The sequence below is a fragment of the Motacilla alba genome, unplaced genomic scaffold (genome assembly GCF_015832195.1).
Source record: "Motacilla alba alba isolate MOTALB_02 unplaced genomic scaffold, Motacilla_alba_V1.0_pri HiC_scaffold_35, whole genome shotgun sequence".
In the NCBI taxonomy this organism is placed as follows: domain Eukaryota; kingdom Metazoa; phylum Chordata; class Aves; order Passeriformes; family Motacillidae; genus Motacilla; species Motacilla alba.
Window position 1 is genome coordinate 1,123,129 of NW_024037447.1, and position 22,873 is coordinate 1,146,001.

Below are 22,873 nucleotides of genomic sequence, written 5' to 3' on the forward strand. Positions count from 1 at the left end.
GTGCCAGCCCCGGCAACGAGGATTATTAATTGGGAATTAATTAATTAATTAATTAATAGGTAATTAGTGAACGAGTCGGTGAGTGCCAGCCCCGGCAACGAGGATTATTAATTAGGAATTAATTAATTAATTAATTAATAGGTAATTAATGAACGAGTCGGTGAGTGCCAGCCCGGCAACGAGGATTATTAATTGGGAATAAATAAATTAATTAATTAATAGCTAATTAGTGAACGAGTCGGTGAGTGCCAGCCCCGGCAACAAGGATTAATTAATTAGGAATTAATTAATTCATAGGTAATTAATGAACGAGTCGGTGAGTGCCAGCCCCGGCAACAAGGATTATTAATTGGGAATTAATTAATTAATAGCTAATTAATGAACGAGTCGGTGAGTGCCAGCCCCGGCAACGAGGATTAATTAATTAGGAATTAATTAATTCATAGGTAATTAATGAACGAGTCGGTGAGTGCCAGCCCGGCAACGAGGATTAATTAATTGGGAATTAATTAATTAATAGCTAATTAATGAACGAGTTGGTGAGTGCCAGCCCCGGCAACAAGGATTAATTAATTGATAATTAATTAATTAATAGCTAATTAGTGAACGAGTCGGTGAGTGCCAGCCCCGGGAACAAGGATTAATTCATTAGGAATTAATTAATTAATTGGTAATTAATGAACGAGTTGGTGAGTGCCAGTCCCGGGAACAAGGATTAATTAATTAGGAATTAATAGTTAATTAATAGGTAATTAATGAACGAGTCGGTGAGTGCCAGTCCCGGGAACAAGGATTAATTAATTGGGAATTAATTAATTAATAGCTAATTAATGAATGAGTCGGTGAGGGCCAGCCCCGGCAACAAGGATTAATTAATTAGGAATTAATTAATTCATAGGTAATTAATGAACGAGTCGGTGAGTGCCAGCCCCGGCAACGAGGATTAATTAATCGGGAATTAATTAATTAATTAATTAATAGGTAATTAATGAACGAGTCGGTGAGTGCCAGCCCGGCAACGAGGATTAATTAATCGGGAATTAATTAATTAATAGCTAATTAATGAACGAGTCGGTGCGTGCCAGCCCCGGCAACGAGGATTAATTAATTGGGAATTAATTAATTAATAGGTAATTAATGAACGAGTTGGTGAGTGCCAGTTCCGGGAACAAAGATGGAAATCAAGAATTAGTTAATTAATTAATAGGTAATTAATGAACGAGTTGGTGAGTGCCAGTCCTGGCAACAAGGATTAATTAATTAGGAATTAATTAATTAATAGGTAATTATTGAATCAGTTGGTGAGTCCGAATTCCCACATTTCCGGGAATAAAAACTGAAATTAGGAATTAATTAATTAATAGGTAATTAATGAACGAGTCGGTGAGTGCCAGTTCCGGGAACAAGGAATAATTTTTTAGGAATTAATTAATTAATTAATTAATAGGTAATTAATGAACGAGTCGGTGAGTGCCAGCCCCGGGAGCAAGGATTAATTAATTAGGAATTAATTAATTAATTAATAGCTAATTAGTGAACGAGTCGGTGAGTGCCAGCCCCGGCAACAAGGATTATTAATTGGGAATTAATTAATTAATAGGTAATTAATGAACGAGTCGGTGAGTGCCAGTCCCAGGAACAAAGACAGAAATCAGGAATTAATTAATTAATTAATAGGTAATTAATGAATGAGTCGGTGAGTGCCAGTCCCAGGAACAAAGACAGAAATCAGGAATTAATTAATTAATTATTAGGTAATTAATGAACGAGTCAGTGAGTGACCGTTCCCAAATTTCCGGGAATAAAATTGGTCAAAAAACCGAAATTTTGAATAAATTAATTAATAGGTAATGAATAATAGTTATTATTAAATGGATAATGAGTAACATTGCTCTTCCCTCCCTTCCTCCTCCTCCTCTCCCTCCTCCTCCTCCTCCTCCTCCTCCTCCTCCTCCTTCTCCTCCTCTTCCTCCTTCTCCTCCTCCTCCTCCTTCTCCTCCTTCTCCTCCTCTTCCTCCTCATTCCATCCTTCTCCTTCCTCCTCCTCCTTCTCCTCCTCCTCCTCCCTTTCATCTTCCTCCTTCTCTTCTTCCTCATTCCATCCTTTTCTTCTTCTTCCTCCTCCTCCTGCTGCTCCTCCTCCTCCCCACTCCTCCTCCTCCTTTTCATCTTCCTCCTTCTCTTCTTCCTCATACCATCCTTTTCTTCCTCCCCCTCCTCCCCCTCCCCCCCTCCCCCTCCTCTTCCTCCTCCTCCCCACTCCTCCTCCTCCTTTTCATCTTCCTCCTTCTCTTCTTCCTCATTCCATCCTTTTCTCCTTCCTCCTCCTCCCCCTCCTCCTCCTCCTCCTCCTTCTCCTTCTCCTCCTCCTCCTCCTCCTCTTCCTCCTCATTCCATCCTTCTCCTTCCGCCTCCTCCTCCTCCTCTTCCTCCTCATTCCATCCTTCTCCTTCCTCCTCCTCCTCCTCCTCCTCCCTTTCATCTTCCTCCTTCTCTTCTTCCTCATTCCATCCTTTTCTTCCTCCCCCTCCTCCTGCTGCTCCTCCTCCTCCTCGCCGCTCTTCCTCCCGGCGCAGGGCTCGCGGCTGTGGCTGCGGGGGCAGTGGACTCACCTGTACCTGCCCGGGGACCGCCTGGGGCTGCACCTGCGCGGGGGCCACATCTTCCCGGTGCAGGAGCCGGCCACCACCACGGCCGCCAGGTAACGCCGGGGAGGAAGGCACGCGACGATGATGATGGTGCGGGTGGCGACACCATCCTTGTCTTCTACCTTGGCGTCTTCTTCATCTTCATTGCCTTCTTCTTCTTCATTGTCTTCATCTTCATTGCCTTCTTCATCTTCATTGCCTTCATCATCTTCATCTTCATCTTCATTGTCTTCTTCATCTTCATCTTCATCTTCATTGCCTTCTTCATCTTCATTGTCATCTTCATTGCCTTCTTCTTCTTCATTGTCTTCTTCATCTTCGTTGTCATCTTCATCTTCATTGTCATCTTCATCTTCATTGTCATCTTCTTCTTCATTGCCTTCTTCATCTTCATTGCCTTCTTCATCTTCATTGTCTTCATCTTCATTGCCTTCATCTTCATTGCCTTCATCATCTTCATTGTCATCTTCATTGCCTTCTTCTTCTTCATTGCCTTCTTCATCTTCATTGGCTTCATCATCTTCATCTTCATCTTCATCTTCATTGCCTTCTTCATCTTCATTGTCTTCTTCTTCATTGTCTTCTTCATCTTCATCTTCATCTTCATTGCCTTCTTCTTCTTCATTGCCTTCTTCATCTTCATTGCCTTCTTCATCTTCATTGCCTTCTTCATCTTCATTGTCATCTTCTTCTTCATTGGCTTCTTCTTCATCTTCATTGCCTTCTTCATCTTCATTGTCTTCTTCATTGTCTTCATCTTCATTGTCATCTTCATCTTCATTGCCTTCTTCATCTTCATTGCCTTCATCATCTTCATTGCCTTCATCATCTTCATCTTCATCTTCATTGTCTTCTTCATCTTCATCTTCATCTTCATTGCCTTCTTCATCTTCATTGCCTTCATCATCTTCATCTTCATCTTCATTGTCTTCTTCATCTTCATCTTCATCTTCATTGCCTTCTTCATCCTCATTGTCTTCTTCTTCATTGTCTTCTTCATCTTCATCTTCATCTTCATTGCCTTCTTCATCTTCATTGCCTTCTTCTTCTTCATTGCCTTCTTCATCTTCATTGTCTTCATCTTCATTGTCATCTTCATCTTCATTGCCTTCTTCATCTTCGTTGTCATCTTCATCTTCATTGTCTTCTTCTTCATTGTCTTCTTCTTCATCTTCATTGCCTTCTTCATCTTCATTGCCTTCTTCATCCTCATTGTCTTCATCTTCATTGTCATCTTCATCTTCATTGCCTTCTTCTTCATCTTCATTTTTGTCTTCATCATCATCATCTTCCTCTTCTTCATCTTCTTCTTCTTCCTCTTCTTGTTCTCCGTCTTCTTCATCATCTTCATTGTCTTCATCTTCATTGTTGTCTTCTTCTACATTGTCTTCTTCATCTTCATTGTCTTCTTCATCTTCATTGTCATCTTCATCTTCGTTGTTGTCTTCTTCATCATCATCATCATCTTCTTCTTCCTCTTCTTCATCTTCTTCCTCTTCTTGTTCTCTGTCTTCTTCTTCATCTTCATTGTCTTCATCTTCATCTTCACTGTTGTCTTTTTCTTCGTTGTCTTCTTCATCTTCTTTGTCTTCATCCTCATTGTTGTCTTCTTCATCTTCTTCTTCATCATCTTCTTCCTCTTCTTCTTCCTCTTCTTGTTCTCTGTCTTCTTCCTCATCTTCATCTTCATCTTCTTCCTCTTCTTGTTCTGTCTTCATCTTCATCTTCATCATCTTCTTCATCATCCTGTTCCTCTTCTTGTTCTCTGTCTTCTTCTTTTTCTTCTTCTTGTCATCTTCATCTTCATTGTCTTTCTCATCTTCATCTTCATCTTCATCTTCATCTTCATCTTCATCTTCATCTTCATCTTCATCTTCATCTTCATCTTCTTCTTTATCCTCTTCCTCTTCCTCTTCCTCTTCCTCTTCCTCTTCTTTTCCTTCATCATCTTCTTCGTCTTCTTCATTTGCAGCATCTTCATCTTCATCCTCATCTTCTTCATCTTCATGTTCATCTTCATCATCATCTTCTTCCTCATCCTCTTCTTTTCCTTCATCGTCTTCATCTTCTTTGTTTGCAGCATCTTCATCATCTTCATCTTCATCTTCATGTTCGTCTTCATCATCATCATCTTCTTCCTCTTCCTCTTCTTTTCCTTCATGGTCTTCTTTGTCTTCTTCGTTTGCAACATCATCATCTTCATCTTCATCTTCATCTTCATCTTCATCATCTTCATCATCTTCTTCGTCTTCCTCTTCCTCTTCTTTTCCTTCATCATCTTCTTCGTCTTCTTCATTTGCAGCATCTTCATCTTCATCATCATCCTCTTCATCTTCATCTTCATCATCTTCTTCATCTACATCTTCATAATCATCATCATCTTCATCATCATCATCATCTTCTTTATCTTCATGTTCGTCTTCATCATCTTCTTCGTCTTCGTCTTCCTCTTCTTTTCCTTCATTGTCTTCTTCCTCTTCCTCTTCCTCTTCCTCGTCATCATCATCTTCTTCGTCTTCATCTTTGTCTTCATCTTCATCTTCATCATCATCACCTTCTTTGTCTTCGTCTTCATCTTCATCATCATCTTCATCATAATCTTCATCTTCCTCTTCATCATCATCTTCTTCGTCTTCATCTTCCTCTTCCTCTTCATCTTCTTCATCATCATCTTCTTCATCTTCATCTTCGTCTTCATCTTCATCTTCATCTTCATCTTCATCTTCATCTTCTTCATCTCCTTCTGTGCCGTTTCCCATTTCCCGACCAAAATTCGGCAATTTCCGCCCCAATTTTTTTCCTTTTTTTCTCATTTCTTGCCCCATTTCCATTCATTTCTCTCACCGCATTTTCCGACCGGCCCGGGGATTCTTTTTAATTAATGCAAACCACCGTTGATTAATTAACGGCAATTAATTAATTGCCTGCCTAATTGGCATTGATTAATCAATTTAATCGATATTAGAAGGATTTTATCCCGATGGACGAAAATCACCCGACACCAAAAACTGGGAAAACGGGGAAATTTTGAATCCCTGATGATGATGAATGGAAATTAACATAATTAGAATAATTAATTATAATTAATTACAATGATATATAAATATATGTATCTTTTATATATATATTCATATAAATATATAGATATCATTAATATAAGTACAGATATATTTATATAAAATTAAATAAAATAATAATATTAATACCTGCATCGAATGGATGTAATTATTAATTATTAATTAATTAATTAACTGCAATTGTGGGCGTCTGCAGCCGCAGGAACCCCATGGGGCTGATCGTGGCGCTGGACGAGAACCAGGAGGCGTCGGGGGAGCTGTTCTGGGACGACGGAGAATCCGCCGGTGAGGCGGCAAAAGATCTTAATTATTGCTAATTATATGCGTCATTAATAAATTATCATTAGCGTCATTATCATTATCATTATTATTATTATTATTGTTGTTATTGCTGCATTATTAAGGCATTTTTATTAGTAGTACTATTATTATTGCTTTATTATTATTATTGCTATATTATTAAATTATTACTATTATTATTATTATTATTATTATTATTATTATTATTATTATTATTATTATTATTATTATTATTATTATTCTCTTTGTTTCTCTCCCCATTTCAGACACCGTGGAGAACAACGCCTACATTTTCTACCAATTCCGATTTTCCAACGTGAGTCCCAAACGTTGAATTCCTGAATCCGAATTTCCGGTTCCAATCATTAAAATTCGCTGTTAATTACAGAATTCGATTGGAATTCCTGAGCCGTTCAATTAACGACATACATATATACATATAACATTGTAAGATGTTATATGACACCATATGCTATGATATTTTAAGATATTACACTACATTATTGGTATATTAAAATGTAATATATTGTATTATGTTACATAATATCATATTATATGATAATAGATTAGATTATATTTTATTATAATATATTTAATTATATCATCTTTTAAGATATTAAATTATTGTAATATGTTATAATATATTATAATTTAATTTATTTTTTATAATTTAATTAATATATTATAATAATGTATTATATTATATTATATTATATTATATTATATTATATTATATTAATCATATTGCATTACATTACATTATATTATATTTTATTTTATTTTATTATATTGCATTATATTGTGTCATATCATATTTTAGTATATCATATCATATCATATCATATTTTAGTATAGTATATTATACAATTAGTATACTATATTACATTATATTATATTATATTATATTATATTATATTATGTTATGTTATGTTATGTTATGTTATGTTAAGTTATGTTATGTTATATTATATTATGTTATATTATGTTATGTTATGTTATGTTATATTATATTATATTATATTATATTATATTATATTATATTATATTATATTATATTATATTATATTATATTATATTATATTATATTATATTTTATTATGTTATATTATATTATATTGTATTTATTGCATTGCATTGCATTATATTGCATTATATTCTATTCTAATATATTATATGATATATGATATATGATATATGATATATGATATATGATATATGATATATGATATATGATATATGATATATGATATATGATATATGATATATGATATATGATATATGATATGATATGATATGATATGATATGATATATGATATGATATTATTACATTGCAATTTATTATATTATGTTATATGACATAATATTATAATACATTACATTATATCATATTACATGCTATTACATTATACCATCCTTTATATTTATATTTATATTTATATTTATATTTATATTTATATTTATATTTATATTTATATTTATATTTATATTTATATTTATATTTATATTTACTTTTTATTTTTATTTTTATGTTTATTTTTATTTTTATTTTTATTTTTATTTTTATAATTACATTTTCATATTTATATTTATATTTATATTTATATTTATATTTATATTTATATTTATATTTATATTTGTATTTGTATTTGTATTTATATTTAATTTTATATTTAATTTTCTATTTATTTTAAATTTATTTTTATTTTCATTTTCATTTCTATTTTCATTTTCATTTTCATTTTCATTTTCATTTTCATTTTCATTCCTATTTTTATTTTTATTTTTATTTTTATTTTATTTTTATTTTCACATTATTCCTATATACCACCTATAAATATCTTCCTTTCCATAACAATTCCCTCCCTTATTTGCCATTCCCCATTTTCCCCTCAATCCGTTTCCCCCTTTATCCCGTTATCCCGCAGAACGTTCTGGAGCTCTCGGTGACGCGCGGCACCGAGTCCCTGGCACCGCCGGGGCTGGAGTTCCGGGAGCTGCGCGTGCTGGGGCTGCCGCGCGCGCCCCTCGGCGTCGCCGTCACCTCCGGCGGCGCCGCGGCCGCCACCGCGCCCGCCGTCAGCTACGACGCCGGCACGCGGGTGCGGAGAGGAGGGGAGCGGGAGAGCGGGGAATTGGGAACATTGGGGAAATTGGGGAATTGGGAATTGGGGAAATTGGGAATATGGAAATTGGGGAAATTGGAAACACGGAAATTGGGGAATTGGGAAATTGGGAATTCGGAAATTGGGAAAATTGGAAATACGGAAATTGGGGAATTGGGAAATTGGGAATTCGGAAATTGGGAAAATTGGAAACACGGAAATTGGGGAAATTGGGAAATTGGGAATTCGGAAATTGGGAAAATTGGAAATACGGAAATTGGGGAATTGGGGAATTGGGGAAATTGGGGAAATTGGGGAAATTGGGGAAATTGGGGAATTGGGGAAATTGGGAATTGGGGAAATTGGGGAAATTGGGGAAATTGGGAATTGGGGAAATTGGGAATTGGGGAAATTGGGGAAATTGGGGAAACTGGGAATTCAGAAATTGGGGAAATTGGGGAAATTGGGGAAATTGGGAATTGGGGAAATTGGGGAATTGGGGAAATTGGGAAAATTGGGGATATGGAAATTGGGGAAATTGGGGAATTGGGGAAATTGGGGAAATTGGAAATTGGGGAAATTGGGGAAATTGGGGAAATTGGGGAAAATTGGGAAATTGGGGAAATTGGGAAAATTGGGAAAGCTGGAAATACAGAAATAAAAATAAAAATAAAATAAAAATAAAATAAATAAAAATAAAAATAAAAATAAAAATTAAAATTAAAATTAAAATTAAAATTAAAATTAAAATTAAAATTAAAATTAAAATTAAAATTAAAATTAAAATTAAAAAAAAATAAAATTAATAAAAATAAAAATAAAATGAAAATAAAAAGAAAAATAAAATAAAAATAAAATAAAAATAAAAATAAAAATAAAAATAAAAATAAAAATTAATATAAAAATAAAAATAAAAATTAATATAAAAATAAAAATAAAATTAATATAAAAAATTAAAAATAAAAATAAAATTAAAATTAAAATTAAAATAAAAAAATAAAAATTAATTAAGACAAATAGATTAATTAGAATTAATTAGAATTAATGGACTGTGAATTGCCTCTCTCGGCAGGTGGCGCTGGTGCGGGGGCTGCGGCTGCGGCTGGGCCGCTCGCACGCGCTGCGCTTCACGCTGGGGACGCGCGAGCGCGACCGCTTCGACTGCCACCCCTGGGAGGGCGCGAGCCGCGAGAGCTGCCTGCGCCTCGGCTGCGTCTGGAACGTGAGCAAAACCAACTTCATCCCTTAAAAAATTATCCATTAATTTTAAATTATTAATAAATTATTATTAAATTATTATTAAATTATTATTAAATTATTATTAAATTATTCTCCCTCATTATTAAATTATAAACCGATTTTAAGTTTTTAAACCATTCGGATTTTCATGTCACCTAAAATCTTTTTTTTTTTAAATTAAAAATATAATCACTAATTATTAGTTTAATCAAAAAACTCATTTAGTATCCTCAAACAATAATTTAATTTTTTTAAAAATAAAATAAGAGCGAATTTTAAAAAGTATTATTAAAATAATGAAAAATATTTCAAACAATCATTTAGAACCATTTTTTTTAAAAGTTATTAATAAATTTAAATTTAAATTAATAATAAATTAAATTTTAATTTTTTAAAATTAGGAATAAATTTAATTGTTTACGGATTAATTAATTATTTTTGAAAATATACCATAGTTTTAAAATATACCATCGATTTAAAATATACCATAATTTAAAAAATTACCATAATTTTAAAATATATACCATAATTTTAAATTACCCTATGAAGTTATTATTAAATGTAATAATTATTAGTTAAATTTAAAACTAGTTTTAAATATTAGAATAATTATTAGTTAATTAAATTAGTGTGATAAAAAGTAGGAAAAATAAATGAATTTAAATTTAAATGAGTTTAAATTTAAATTAAATTAACAGGTAAAATAAATTAATTTAAATTTAAATTTAAATGAAATTAATAGGTAAAATAAATTAATTTAAATTTAAATTAAGAAACAAATTATTAGTTCTATTAAAAAATATAAATATTTTATTACTTTGAACGACACCTCTTTGATTGGTTTTTAATATTAGAATTTCTTAAAAATTTATCCCTTTTAGGGATAAAAAAAATCACTGTTTCGGGATTAAAAAAATGACAATTTTGGGACAAAATAAACGATATTTTTGGGATAAAAAAATTCCATTTTTGGCACCAATTTTCCCCCAAAACGCGCTGAATTCCGGAACTTTCCGCGGCGCCCAGGAGAGCACGTCGGCGGAGCGCGTCCCCTACTGCCACTACGAGGGCCCCGAGAGCGGCTACGGCGCCTCCGACATCCGCTACGGCGACACCGGCATCGCCGCCGCCGTCACCCTGGGCCGCCCCGGCCACGCCCACCGCCGCGCAGGCCACGCCCACCGGCGCCAGAGCCACGCCCCGAGCAGCGGAAGCTCCGCCCGCTGTGACAGCGTAGGCTCCGCCCGCAACAGCACAGGTTCCGCCTTCTGTGACGTCACCAGCTCCGCCCACAGGAGCACAGGCTCCGCCCACAACAGCACAGGCTCCGCCCACAGCAGCCATGGCTCCGCCCAGCGTGGCCACGCCCCCGGCATGGCGCCCATTGAGCGGCTGAGGGTGGAGGTCACCTACCACAGCGACCACCTGCTGCAGTTCAAGGTGAATTAGTTAATTAGCTAATTAATTATTAATTACCTCTTTATTTCTACTCATCATTTTGAAATTGTCACTTATTAATTAGTTTAGTCATTTAGTAATCGGTATTATGATCTTGATAGAATTACCGACATTTAGTTTAAATAATTGATTATTTCTTAATTATTAATTAGCAAATCAATATCGTTCATTAGAATTTAATATTTGTTATTTATGATTGTATGTGGTAATATATTAATTATTAATGTACTCTCAATATAACGGCATTGTTTATTTTTAATAAATATTTACATTTTAATTCACTCAATTATTAAATAATTATCATAAATTTGAATTTTTTAAATACGGTTTATAATTAGCATAGTAATGTATTAATTAATAATATAGTCTTTATATAGTTTTTGTTATTATTATTAATTCATTAATAAATTATTAATTAGGCGTTCGGGGGTGAGGGCGCGTTCTGGTTATGTCATTAATAGTTATAATTATTAATTATTACACAGATTAATAATAATTATTAATTATTAACAGTTAATGCTATGGTATTAACATAATTTTTAGATAACTTTTTTAATATTATAATTCACTATTAATTATTCATTAATTAATTCTCAGTTTGGGGTGAGGGCGGGTCTGGTGGTTGGAATTTTATTTGGTTTTTCGGTTTTTTTTAATTAAAATGATCTCCGAAATAATTTAAATTCCGATATTTTAAATTTAAACGTTGATTTTTTAATTTAAATTTTTAATTTAAAAGTTGATCTTTGAAATAATTTAAAGTTCGCTATTTTTAATTGAAATATTGATCTTTGAAATCGTTTAAGTTTTGGTATTTTTAATTTAAATATTGGTATTTTGACTTGTTTCAATTTCGCTATTTTTAATTAAAATGATCTTTGAAATAATTTAAATTTTGTTATTTTAAATTTAAATGTTGATCCTTGAAACAATTTAAATTTCCATATTTTTAGTTTAAATATTGATCTTCGAAATAATTTAAATTTTGGTATTTTAATTTGAATGTTGGTATTTTGAATTGTTTAAATCTCAATATTTTCAATTTGAATGTTGATCTTTGAAATTAAATTTTGCTCTTTTTAATTCAAACGTTGATCTTTGAATTAATTCTTTACATTTCCTTAATTTATTCATTTATTGACCAAATTCTTTTAATATTTCTATTCATTTCTTTCTTTGCTTTCTTGAATTACGCCAACATTTAATTCAATAAATAATTGAATTAATTATTCATTCCGCACTTTAATTATTCGTTCCTTTAATTATTTATTCATTCCATAACAAATAATCCCTTACTCAAATTTCAAATACCGAAACGCAAATCACCCGACCAATTAAATGGGAATTAATTGACGTTCCCATCTCGCGGCGCAGATTTCCGACGCCTCGGCGCGCCGCTACGAGGTGCCGGTGCCGCTGGCGCTGCCGCCCGCGCCGAGCGCCTCGGCCCGGAGCCGCCTCTACGACGTCGAGATCCAGGATTGGCCCTTCGGCATCCGCGTGCGGCGCCGCCGCTCCGGCGCCGTCCTGTGGGTTCCTCCTCCTCGTCTTCCTTTCGTTGGCCAACTCTTCCTTTCAATTTTTTTTTATAAAATTGAATTTTTAAATTTCGTTCAATTCGCTTCTCGAAATTGAATTTCGAAATTTTAAACGTAAATTAAATTAAATTAAAATAACCCAATTTATTCAATTTTCCCCATTTTTCCCCACTTTTACGCAATTTTACCCAATTTCCCCTGATTTTTACCCATTTTGCCCACTTTTATTTAGTTTTCCCCAATTTCACCCAATTTTTGCCCAATTTTCCTAATTTTCCTCAATTTTTACCCACTTTTACCCAATTTTCCTCAATTTTTACCCAATTTTGCCCAATTTTCACCGATTTCCCGCAACGTTACCCCATCTTCACCCAATTTTACTCAATTTTCCCCAATTTCACCCAATTTTTGCCCAATTTTCCTCAATTTTCCCCAATTTTTACCCAATTTTCCCAATTTTCCTCAAATTTTCCTCAATTTTTCCCAATTTTCCTCAATTTTTTCCCAATTTTGCCCAGTTTTCACTGATTTCACGCAACGTTACCCAATCTTCACCCAATTTTCCCCAATTTCACCAAATTTAATCATCTTTACCTAATTTCCCTCCAATTTTCCCAATTTTTATGCAATTTTTAACCAGTTTCACCAAAAACTCCCAATTTTGAACCGATCCTGCCGTTTTTCACCCCAATTCCCAGCTGGGACTCGCAGCTGCCGACGTTCACCTTCAGCGATCAGTTCCTGCAGATCTCCACGCGCCTCCCGTCCCCGTTCGTCTACGGCTTCGGCGAGACCGAGCACGGCACGTTCCGGCACGACCTGAACTGGCACACCTGGGGGATGTTCGCCCGCGATCAGCCGCCCGGCGTGAGCCCCGACTTGGGGGTTTTGGGGCAAAAGAGGGCGAAATTGGGAAAATTTTCCCATCACAAGTCAAGCCGAGCCAACCCATCCCAACAGATGTCAACCCAACTCATCGCAACCCAACCCCGCCCATCCCAAGCCAACTGAACCCAACCCATCCCATCCCAACCCAACCTAACTCAACCCAACCCATCCCAACCCAACTGAACCCAACCCATCCCATCCCAACCCAACCTAACTCAACCCAACCCATCCCAACCCAACCCATCTCAAGCCAACCCAACCCAACCCATCCCAACACTTGTCAACCCAACTCAACCCAACCCATCGCAACCCAACCCCGCCCATCCCAACCCAATCCAACTCAACCCAACCCAACTCAACCCAACCCAACCCAACCCATCTCAATCCAGCCAACCCAACCTAACTCAACCCAACCCATCCCATTCCAACCCAACCCAACTCAATCCAGACAACCCAATCCAACCCAACCCATTCCATCCCAACCCAACCCATCCAACCCAACTCAACTCATCCAATCCCAACCGAACTCAACCCAACCCATCCCAACACAACCCAACCCAACCCAATCCATCACAACCCAACCCAACCCATTCCAGCCAAACCCAACCCAACTTAATCCAGCCAACCCAACCCATCCCAACCCAACCCATCTCAAGCCAAGCCAACCCAATCCATCCCAACACTTGTCAACCCAACTCAACCCAACCCATCGCAACCCAACCCCGCCCATCCCAACCCATCCCAACCCAACTCAACCCAACCCAACCCAACTCAATCCAGCCAACCCAACCCAACCTAACTCAACCCAACCTAACTCAACCCAACCCATCCCAAGCCATCCAACCCATCTCAATCCTGCCAACCCAACCTAACTCATCCCAACCCAACCCCTTCCAACCCAACCCATCCCATCTCAAGCCAAGCCAGCCCAACCCACCCCAACTTATCCCTGGTCATCCCAACACTGGTCAAACCAACTCAACCCAACCCATCCCAACCCAACCCATCAAACCCAACCCATCCCAATCCAACCCAACCCATCCCATCCCATCCCATCCCAGTCCAACTCAATCCAGCCAACCCAACCAACTCAACCTAACCCAACCCAACCCAACCCAACCTAACTCAACCCAACCCAACTCAATCCAGCCAACCCAATCTAACTCAACCTAACTCAACCCATCCCATTCCATCCCAACCGAATCCAACCCAACTCAACTGATCCAATCCCAGTCCAACCCAACCCAACCCAACACAACTCAATCCATCCCAATCCAACCCAATTCAACACAACTCAACCAAACTCAACCCATCCCAACCCAATCCAACCCATCGCATCCCTAGCCAACTCAACCCAACCCAATTCATTCCAACACAACTCAACCCAACCCAACCCAATCCAACCCAACTCATTCCATTCCAAACCAACCCAAACCAACCCAACTCAACCCATCCCAACCCATCCCAACACAACTCAAACCAACCCAACCCAACTCAATCCATCCCAATCCAATCCAACCCAACCCATCCCATCCCATCCCAACACAACCCAGTCCAACTCAACCTAACTCAACCCAACCCATTCCATCCCAGCCCATCCCAGCTCAATCCAGCCAACCCAACCCAACCCAACCCATTCCAACACAACTCAAACCAACCCAACTCAATCCATCCTAATCGAACCCAACCCAACTCAAACCAACCCAACTCAACCCATCCCAATCCAAACCAACTCAACTCAATCCAACCCAACCCAATCCAACTGAATCCCAACCCAACTCAACCCATCCCATCCCAATCCAAACCAACTCAACTCAATCCAGCCAAACTCATCCCAACATAGCTCAACCCATCCCAACCCATCCCAACACAACTCAAACCAACCCAACCCAACTCAATCCATCCCAATCCAATCCAACCTAACTCAACCCAACCCATTCCAACCCAACCCAACTCAATCCAGCCAACCCAACCTAACTCATCCCAACCCAACCCAACCCAACCTAACTCAACCCATCCCATTCCAACCCAACCCAACTCAATCCTGCCAACCCAACCTAACTCAACCCATCTCAATCCAGCCAACCCAACCCAACCCAATCCAACCCAACCCAACTCAATGCAGCCAACCCAACCTAACTCAACCCAACCCAACTCAATCCAGCCAACCCAATCTAACTCAACCTAACTCAACCCATCCCATTCCATCCCAACCGAATCCAACCCAACTCAACTGATCCAATCCCAGTCCAACCCAACCCAACCCAACACACCTCAATCCATCCCAATCCAACCCAATTCAACACAACTCAACCAAACTCAACCCATCCCAACCCAATCCAACCCATCGCATCCCTAGCCAACTCAACCCAACCCAATTCATTCCAACACAACTCAACGCAACCCAATCCAACCCATCGCATCCCAATCCAACCCAACTCATTCCATTCCAAACCAACCCAAACCAACCCAACTCAACCCATCCCAACCTATCCCAACACAACTCAAACCAACCCAACCCAACTCAATCCATCCCAATCCAATCCAACCCAACCCATCCCATCCCATCCCAACACAACCCAGTCCAACTCAACCTAACTCAACCCAACCCATTCCATCCCAGCCCATCCCAGCTCAATCCAGCCAACCCAACCCAACCCAACCCATTCCAACACAACTCAAACCAACCCAACTCAATCCATCCTAATCGAACCCAACCCAACTCAAACCAACCCAACTCAACCCATCCCAATCCAAACCAACTCAACTCAATCCAACCCAACCCAATCCAACTGAATCCCAACCCAACTCAACCCATCCCATCCCAATCCAAACCAACTCAACTCAATCCAGCCAAACTCATCCCAACACAGCTCAACCCATCCCAACCCATCCCAACACAACTCAAACCAACCCAACCCAACTCAATCCATCCCAATCCAATCCAACCTAACTCAACCCAACCCATTCCAACCCAACCCAACTCAATCCAGCCAACCCAACCTAACTCATCCCAACCCAACCCAACCCAACCTAACTCAACCCATCCCATTCCAACCCAACCCAACTCAATCCTGCCAACCCAACCTAACTCAACCCATCTCAATCCAGCCAACCCAACCCAACCCAATCCAACCCAACCTAACTCAACCCAACCCAACCTAACCCAACCCAACCCATCCCATTCCAACCCAACCCAACTCAATGCAGCCAACCCAATCTAACTCAACCTAACTCAACCCATCCCATCGCATCCCAACCGAATCCAACCCAACTCAACTGATCCAATCCCAGTCCAACCCAACCCAACCCAACACACCTCAATCCATCCCAATCCAACCCAATTCAACACAACTCAACCAAAGTCAACCCATCCCAACCCAATCCAACCCATCGCATCCCAATCCAACCCAAACCAACCCAACTCAACCCATCCCAACACAACTCAAACCAACCCAACCCAACTCAATCCATCCCAATCCAACCCAACCCAACCCATCCCATCCCAACACAACCCAGTCCAACTCAACCTAACTCAACCCAACCCATTCCATCCCAGCCCATCCCAGCTCAATCCAGCCAACCCAACCCAACCCATTCCAACACAACTCAAACCAACCCAACTCAACCCATCCCAACCCATCCCAACACAACTCAAACCAACCCAACCCAACTCAATCCATCCCAATCCAATCCAATCCAACCCATCCCAACACAACCCAGTCCAACCCAACTCAATCCAACCCTGCCCATCCCAACCCAACCCAACTCAATCCAGCCAACCCAACCCAACCCAACTCAACTCAATCCAGCCAACCCAACCCATCCCAACCCAACTCAATCCAGCCAACCCAACTCAACTCATCCAATCCCAACCTAACCCAACCGAACCCATCCCGACACAACTTAATCCAGCCCAACCCAACCCAACACACCTCAACCCATCCCAATCCAACCCAATTCAACCCAACTCAACCAAAGTCAACCCATTCCATCCATAGCCACCCCAACCCAATCCATTCCAACCCTACTCAAAACCAACCCATCCCAACACAACTCAACCCAACCCAACCCAACCCAACTCAATCCAGCCAACCCAATCCAACCCAACCTAACTCAACCCAACCCAACCCAATCCAACCCAACCCAACCTAACTCAACCCAACCCATCCCATTCCAACCCAACCCAACTCAATCCAGCCAACCCAACCCAACCCAACCTAACTCATCCCATCCCATCCCAACCCAACCCATCTCAAGCCAACCCAACCCAACCCATCCCAACACTTGTCAACCCAACTCAACCCAACCCATCGCAACCCAACCCTGCCCATCCCAACCCAACCCAACCCAACTCAATCCAGCCAACCCAATCGAACCGTTCAAACTCATTCCAACTCAACTCAAGTCAATCCAATCCAACCTAACTCAACCCAACCCATCCCATCCCAACCCAACCCAACCTAACTCAACCCAACCCAATCCAACCCAACCTAACTCAACCCAACCCAATCCAACCCAACCTAACTCAACCCAACCCAACCCAATCCAACCCAACCCAACCTAACTCATCCCATCCCATCCCAACCCAACCCAACCCAATCCAACCCAACCTAACTCAACCCAACCCATCCCATCCCAACCCAACCCAACTTAATCCAGCCAACCCAAACCAACCCAACTCAACTCAACCCATGACCCAACGGTTCTTCGACTTTCCATTGAAGAGCAATAGGTCATTGATAATCGGCACAAATATCGATACGAGCGACAGAAATCAATAATCCCTCGATCAATAACGCCGCCTCTCCCGTTTCCGGCCCAGTACAAGCTCAACTCCTACGGCTTCCAACCCTTCTACATGGCGCTGGAAGAGGACGGCAACGCGCACGGCGTCCTCCTGCTCAACAGCAACGCCATGGGTAACGCCCGCCGACTCCGGGGAAATTTAGGGAAATTTGGGGAAATTTGGAAAATTCATGGAAATTTTGGAAAATTAGGGGAAATTTGGGGAAATTTGGGGAAATTACAGGAAATTGGTGGAAATGTGGGAAAATTTGCAGAAATTTGGGAAAATAGGCAGAAATTTGGGAAAATTTGGGGAATTTGCTGAAATTTGTGGAAATTTGGGAAAAATTGGCAACATTTGCAGAAATTTGGGAAAATTTGTGGAAATTTGGGGGGAAATTGCGGAAATTTGGGGAAATTTCTGGAAATTTGCAGAAATTTGCAGAAATTTGTGAAAACTTGGAGAAAATTTGAGAATATTTGGAGAAAATTTGAGAAAATTTGTGGAAATTTGGAGAAATCTTGGAAAATTTGTGGAAATTTGTGGAAATTTGGGGAAATTTGGGTAAATTTGGCGAAATTTGTGGAAATTTTGGGAAAATGTGGGGGAATTTTGGGAAGTTTGGGGAAATTTGGGAAAATTTGGGGAAATATGTGGAAATTTGGAAAAATTTTGGAAAATATGGGGAAATTTGCAGAAATTTGTGGAAATTTGGGGAAATTTGGGGAAAATTTGTGAAAATTTGAAGAAATTGGTGGAAATTTGGGGAAATGTGGGGAAATTTGCTAAAATTTGGGTAAATTGGGGAAAATTTGGGGAAATTTGGGTAAATTTGGGGAAATTTGGAGAAAATTTGGGTAAATTTGTCGAAATTTGGGGAAAATTTATGGAAATTTGTGGAAATTTGGGTAAATTTGGGGAAAATTTGTGGAAATTTATGGAAATTTCGGGAATTTCGGGAAATTTCCCGTCTCCCGGCATTTCCCGCCTCGGCAGACGTCACCTTCCAGCCGACGCCGGCGCTCACCTACCGCACCACCGGCGGCGTCCTGGACTTCTACCTGGTGCTGGGGCCCACGCCCGAGGAGGTGGTGCAGGAATACACCGCGGTGAGCGCCGGCGCCGCGCAAATCCGGCGCCTTTCGGCCATTTTGGGGCATTTCTTGGGTGTTTTAGGGGATTTTTTGGCGATTTTTTGGAGTTTTAGGGGAATTTTGGGGGGAATTATTTTAGATTTTTTGTGAGAATTATTTTAGATTTTTTGGGAATTATTTTACATTTTGGGGAATTATTTCAGATTTTTTGGAGGAATTATTTCAGATTTTTTGGGGAATTATTTTACATTTTTGGGAATTATTTTCGATTTTTTTGGGAATTATTTCAGATTTTTTGGAGGAATTATTTCAGATTTTTTTGGGGAATTATTTCAGATTTTTTTGGGAATTATTTCAAATTTTTTGGGGGAATTATTTCAGATTTTTTGTGAGAATTATTTTAGATTTTTTGGGAATTATTTTAGATTTTTTTGGGAATTATTTTAGATTTTTTCGGGGGAATAATTTCAGATTTTGGGGGGAATTATTTCAGATTTTTTTGGGAATTATTTCAGATTTTTTTGGGGAATTATTTCAGATTTTTTTGGGAATTATTTCAGATTTTTTGGGGGAATTATTTCAGATTTTTTTGGGGAATTCTTTTAGATTTTGGGGGGAGTTATTTCAGAATTTTTTTGGGGTGATTTGGGGCAATTTTGGGGCAATTTTTCTGAATTTTATGGATTTTTCAGGTGTTTGGGAGGGTTTCGGGGTGATTTGGGAGACTTTGGGGGGAATTTCTTGGGATTTTTTTGGGATTTGGGGAAATTTTTTGGGGGGAATTTTTGGGGAGATTTTTTGGGCAATTTCTGGGGGATTTTTGGGCTTTTTTGAGGAGTTTTGGGCATTTTTGGGGGATTTTTTGTGGTGATTTGGTGGAATTTTTGTGGAATTGGGGGGATTTTTGGGGATTTGGGGGATTTGAAGGAATTCTGAGGGATTTTTTTGGCTGATTTGGATGAATTTCGTGGGATTTTTTGGGGTGTTTCGGGGTAATTTTGGGGATTTCGAGGGGAATCTTTTTGGAGATTTTTTGGGGGAAATTGTTTTGAATTTTGGGGGGATTTTTAAAATTGATGTGGGAGAAATTTTGGGGTTCTTTTGGTGATTTGGGAGAAATTTCTGGGGGGTTTTTTGGGTGATTTGGGGGATTTTTTTGTTGTTGTGATTCGGGGGAATTTTTTTGGATTTTGGGGGGAATTTTGGGGTGTTTTGGGGAAACGTTTTGTGATTTTTGGATTAATTTGGGGAATTTTTTAGGGATCTTTTGGAGGATTTGGGGAAGTTTGGGATTTTTTTGGAGGATTTGGGGGAATTTTGGGGCTATTTTTGGTGTTTTGGGCAGGTTTCAGGGTGATTTGGGAGACTTTTGTGGGAATTTCTTGGGATTTTTTTTGGTGATTTGGGGGAATTTCTGGACATTTTTTGAGGGAACTTTTTGGGATTTTTTTGTCTGTTTGGTTTGGGTTCTTGTGCCTCTGGCTAGCAAAACAGCAACTCCATTTTATTTTATTTTATTTTATTTTATTTTATTTTATTTTATTTTATTTTATTTTATTTCATTTTATTTTATTTTATTTCATTTTATTTTATTTTATTTTATTTTATTTTATTTTATTTTATTTTTTCCTTCCTTTTTGGGTCTTTTTTTTCCTTTTTTTTTGTTTTTTTTTCCCCTTTTTTGTTGTTTTTTTTTTGCCTTTTTCTGTGAATTTCTTGTGGGGTTTTTTGGTTGTTTGCGGCCACGTAATTTGACTTTTCCTTCATTTTTTTGGCTTTTTTTTTGCTTTTTTTTTCCTTCTTTTCTGTTTTTCCTCTCTCCTTTCCCTCAATTTCCCCTAAATCTGATTTTTCCCCCCGTTCCAGCCGCTGGGCCGCCCGGTGCTGCCGCCCTACTGGGCCTTGGGCTCCCAACTCTGCCCTTTTGGCTACCAAAACACCAACTCCCTTTTATTTCATTTTATTTCATTTTTTCCTTATTTTTTGGGTCTTTTTTTCCCCTTTCTTTGTTCTTTTTTTTTCCTTTTTTGTGAATTTTTTTGGTTGGTTTTTGTGATTTTTTTTGCTTGGTTTTTGTTGAGTTTTTTGGGTTTTTTTGGTTGTTTGCGGCCGCGTAATTTGATTTTTCCTTCATTTTTTTGGCTTTTTTTTGGCTTTTTTTTCCTTCTTTTCTGTTTTTCCTCTCTCCTTTCCCTCAATTTCCCCTAAATCTGATTTTTTCCCCCCGTTCCAGCTGGTGGGCCGCCCGGTGCTGCCGCCCTACTGGGCCTTGGGCTTCCAGCTGTGCCGTTACGGCTACCGCGACGACGCCGAGATCGCCCGGCTGCTGCGGGACATGAGCCGGGCCCAGATCCCCCTGGTGAGCGCCGGGATCGGGGCAACCGCTGAAAAACAGGATTTAAAAAGGAGAGAAAATGCAATTTAAAAATATTTTTCCCAATTTTCCCCCATATTTTTATTTTTTCCCATTATTTTTCCCATTATTTCCCATTAGTTTCCCATTATTTTCCCCATTTTCCCCTCATATTTTTAATTTTTCCCATTATTTTTCCCAATTATTTTTCCCATTATTTTCCTAATTAATTTTCCCATAACTTCCCATTATTTTCCCCCCATATTTTTAATTTTCCCCATTATTTTCCCATCTTTTTCCCAATTTTCCCCCATATTTTTAATTTTCCCCATTATTTCCCCATTATTTTCCAATTATTTCCCTTTTCCCCATTATTTCCCATTATTTTCCTATTATTTCCCCCCATATTTTTAATTTTCCCCATTATTTTTCCCATTATTTTCCCAATTAATTTTCCCATTTTCCCCATTATTTCCCATTATTTTTCCCATTATTTTCCCCCCATATTTTTAATTTTCCCCATTATTTTCCCCATTATTTCCCCCATTATTTTCCCATTATTTTCCCATATTTTTCCCAATTATTTCCCCCCATATTTTTATTTTTTCCCATTTTTTCCCATTATTTTCCCCATTATTTTCCCCAATTATTTTCCTCCTTTCCCCCCCATATTTTTAATTTTTCCCATTATTTTTCCCAATCATTTTCCCATTATTTTGCCCATTATTTTATCCCTATTTTTAATTAATTTATCCCAAATATAAATTAATTTACTCCAATTTTTAAATAATTTATCCCCATTTTTATTTACTTTATCCCCATTTTAAATTAATTTCCCCCCTTTTTAATTAATTTATCCCGATTTTTAATTATTTTACCCCAATATTAATTAAATTTTCTCCATTTTTAATTAATTTATCTCCATTTTAAATTAATTTAGCCCCATTATTATTTCATTTCCCCCATTTTTAATTATTTTACCCCTTTATTAATTAATTTTTCCCCATTTTAAATTAATTTATCCCCATTTATAATTATTTTCCCTCCAGTTTTAATTAATTTATCCCCATTTTTAATTATTTTTCCCATTTTAATTATTTTTCCCCATTTTCAATTAATTTATCCCCATTTTAAATTAATTTCCCCCATTTTCAATTAATTTTCCCCCACTTTTAATTAATTTAACCCCATTTTAATTAAATTTCCCCCATTTTAATTAATTTATCCCAATTTTCAATTAATTTACCCCATTTTTAATTCATTTTCCCCTATTTTTAATTAATTTACCCCAATTTTAAATTAATTTTTCCTCATTTTTAATTTATATTCCTCCATTTTAATTAATGTATCCCCATTTTAAATAAATTTATCCCATTTTTAATTAAT

General features: G+C 37.9%; 1 protein-coding gene across 1 annotated transcript in view; it reads left to right on the forward strand.

Annotated features, from left to right (window-relative positions):
- LOC119696700 (maltase-glucoamylase, intestinal-like) overlaps positions 1-22,873 on the forward strand; it is a 78,280-nt gene that overhangs the window by 39,240 nt on the left and 16,167 nt on the right. Inside the window, exons 13-24 of the mRNA XM_038126502.1 lie at positions 2,577-2,701; positions 5,922-6,010; positions 6,292-6,341; positions 7,952-8,125; positions 9,201-9,350; positions 10,394-10,508; positions 10,692-10,807; positions 12,200-12,354; positions 13,062-13,230; positions 18,077-18,173; positions 19,037-19,149; positions 21,368-21,493. Of these exons, the coding sequence (XP_037982430.1) occupies positions 2,577-2,701; positions 5,922-6,010; positions 6,292-6,341; positions 7,952-8,125; positions 9,201-9,350; positions 10,394-10,508; positions 10,692-10,807; positions 12,200-12,354; positions 13,062-13,230; positions 18,077-18,173; positions 19,037-19,149; positions 21,368-21,493 (1,479 nt within the window). The remainder of the gene's footprint in view (positions 1-2,576; positions 2,702-5,921; positions 6,011-6,291; positions 6,342-7,951; positions 8,126-9,200; positions 9,351-10,393; positions 10,509-10,691; positions 10,808-12,199; positions 12,355-13,061; positions 13,231-18,076; positions 18,174-19,036; positions 19,150-21,367; positions 21,494-22,873) is intronic.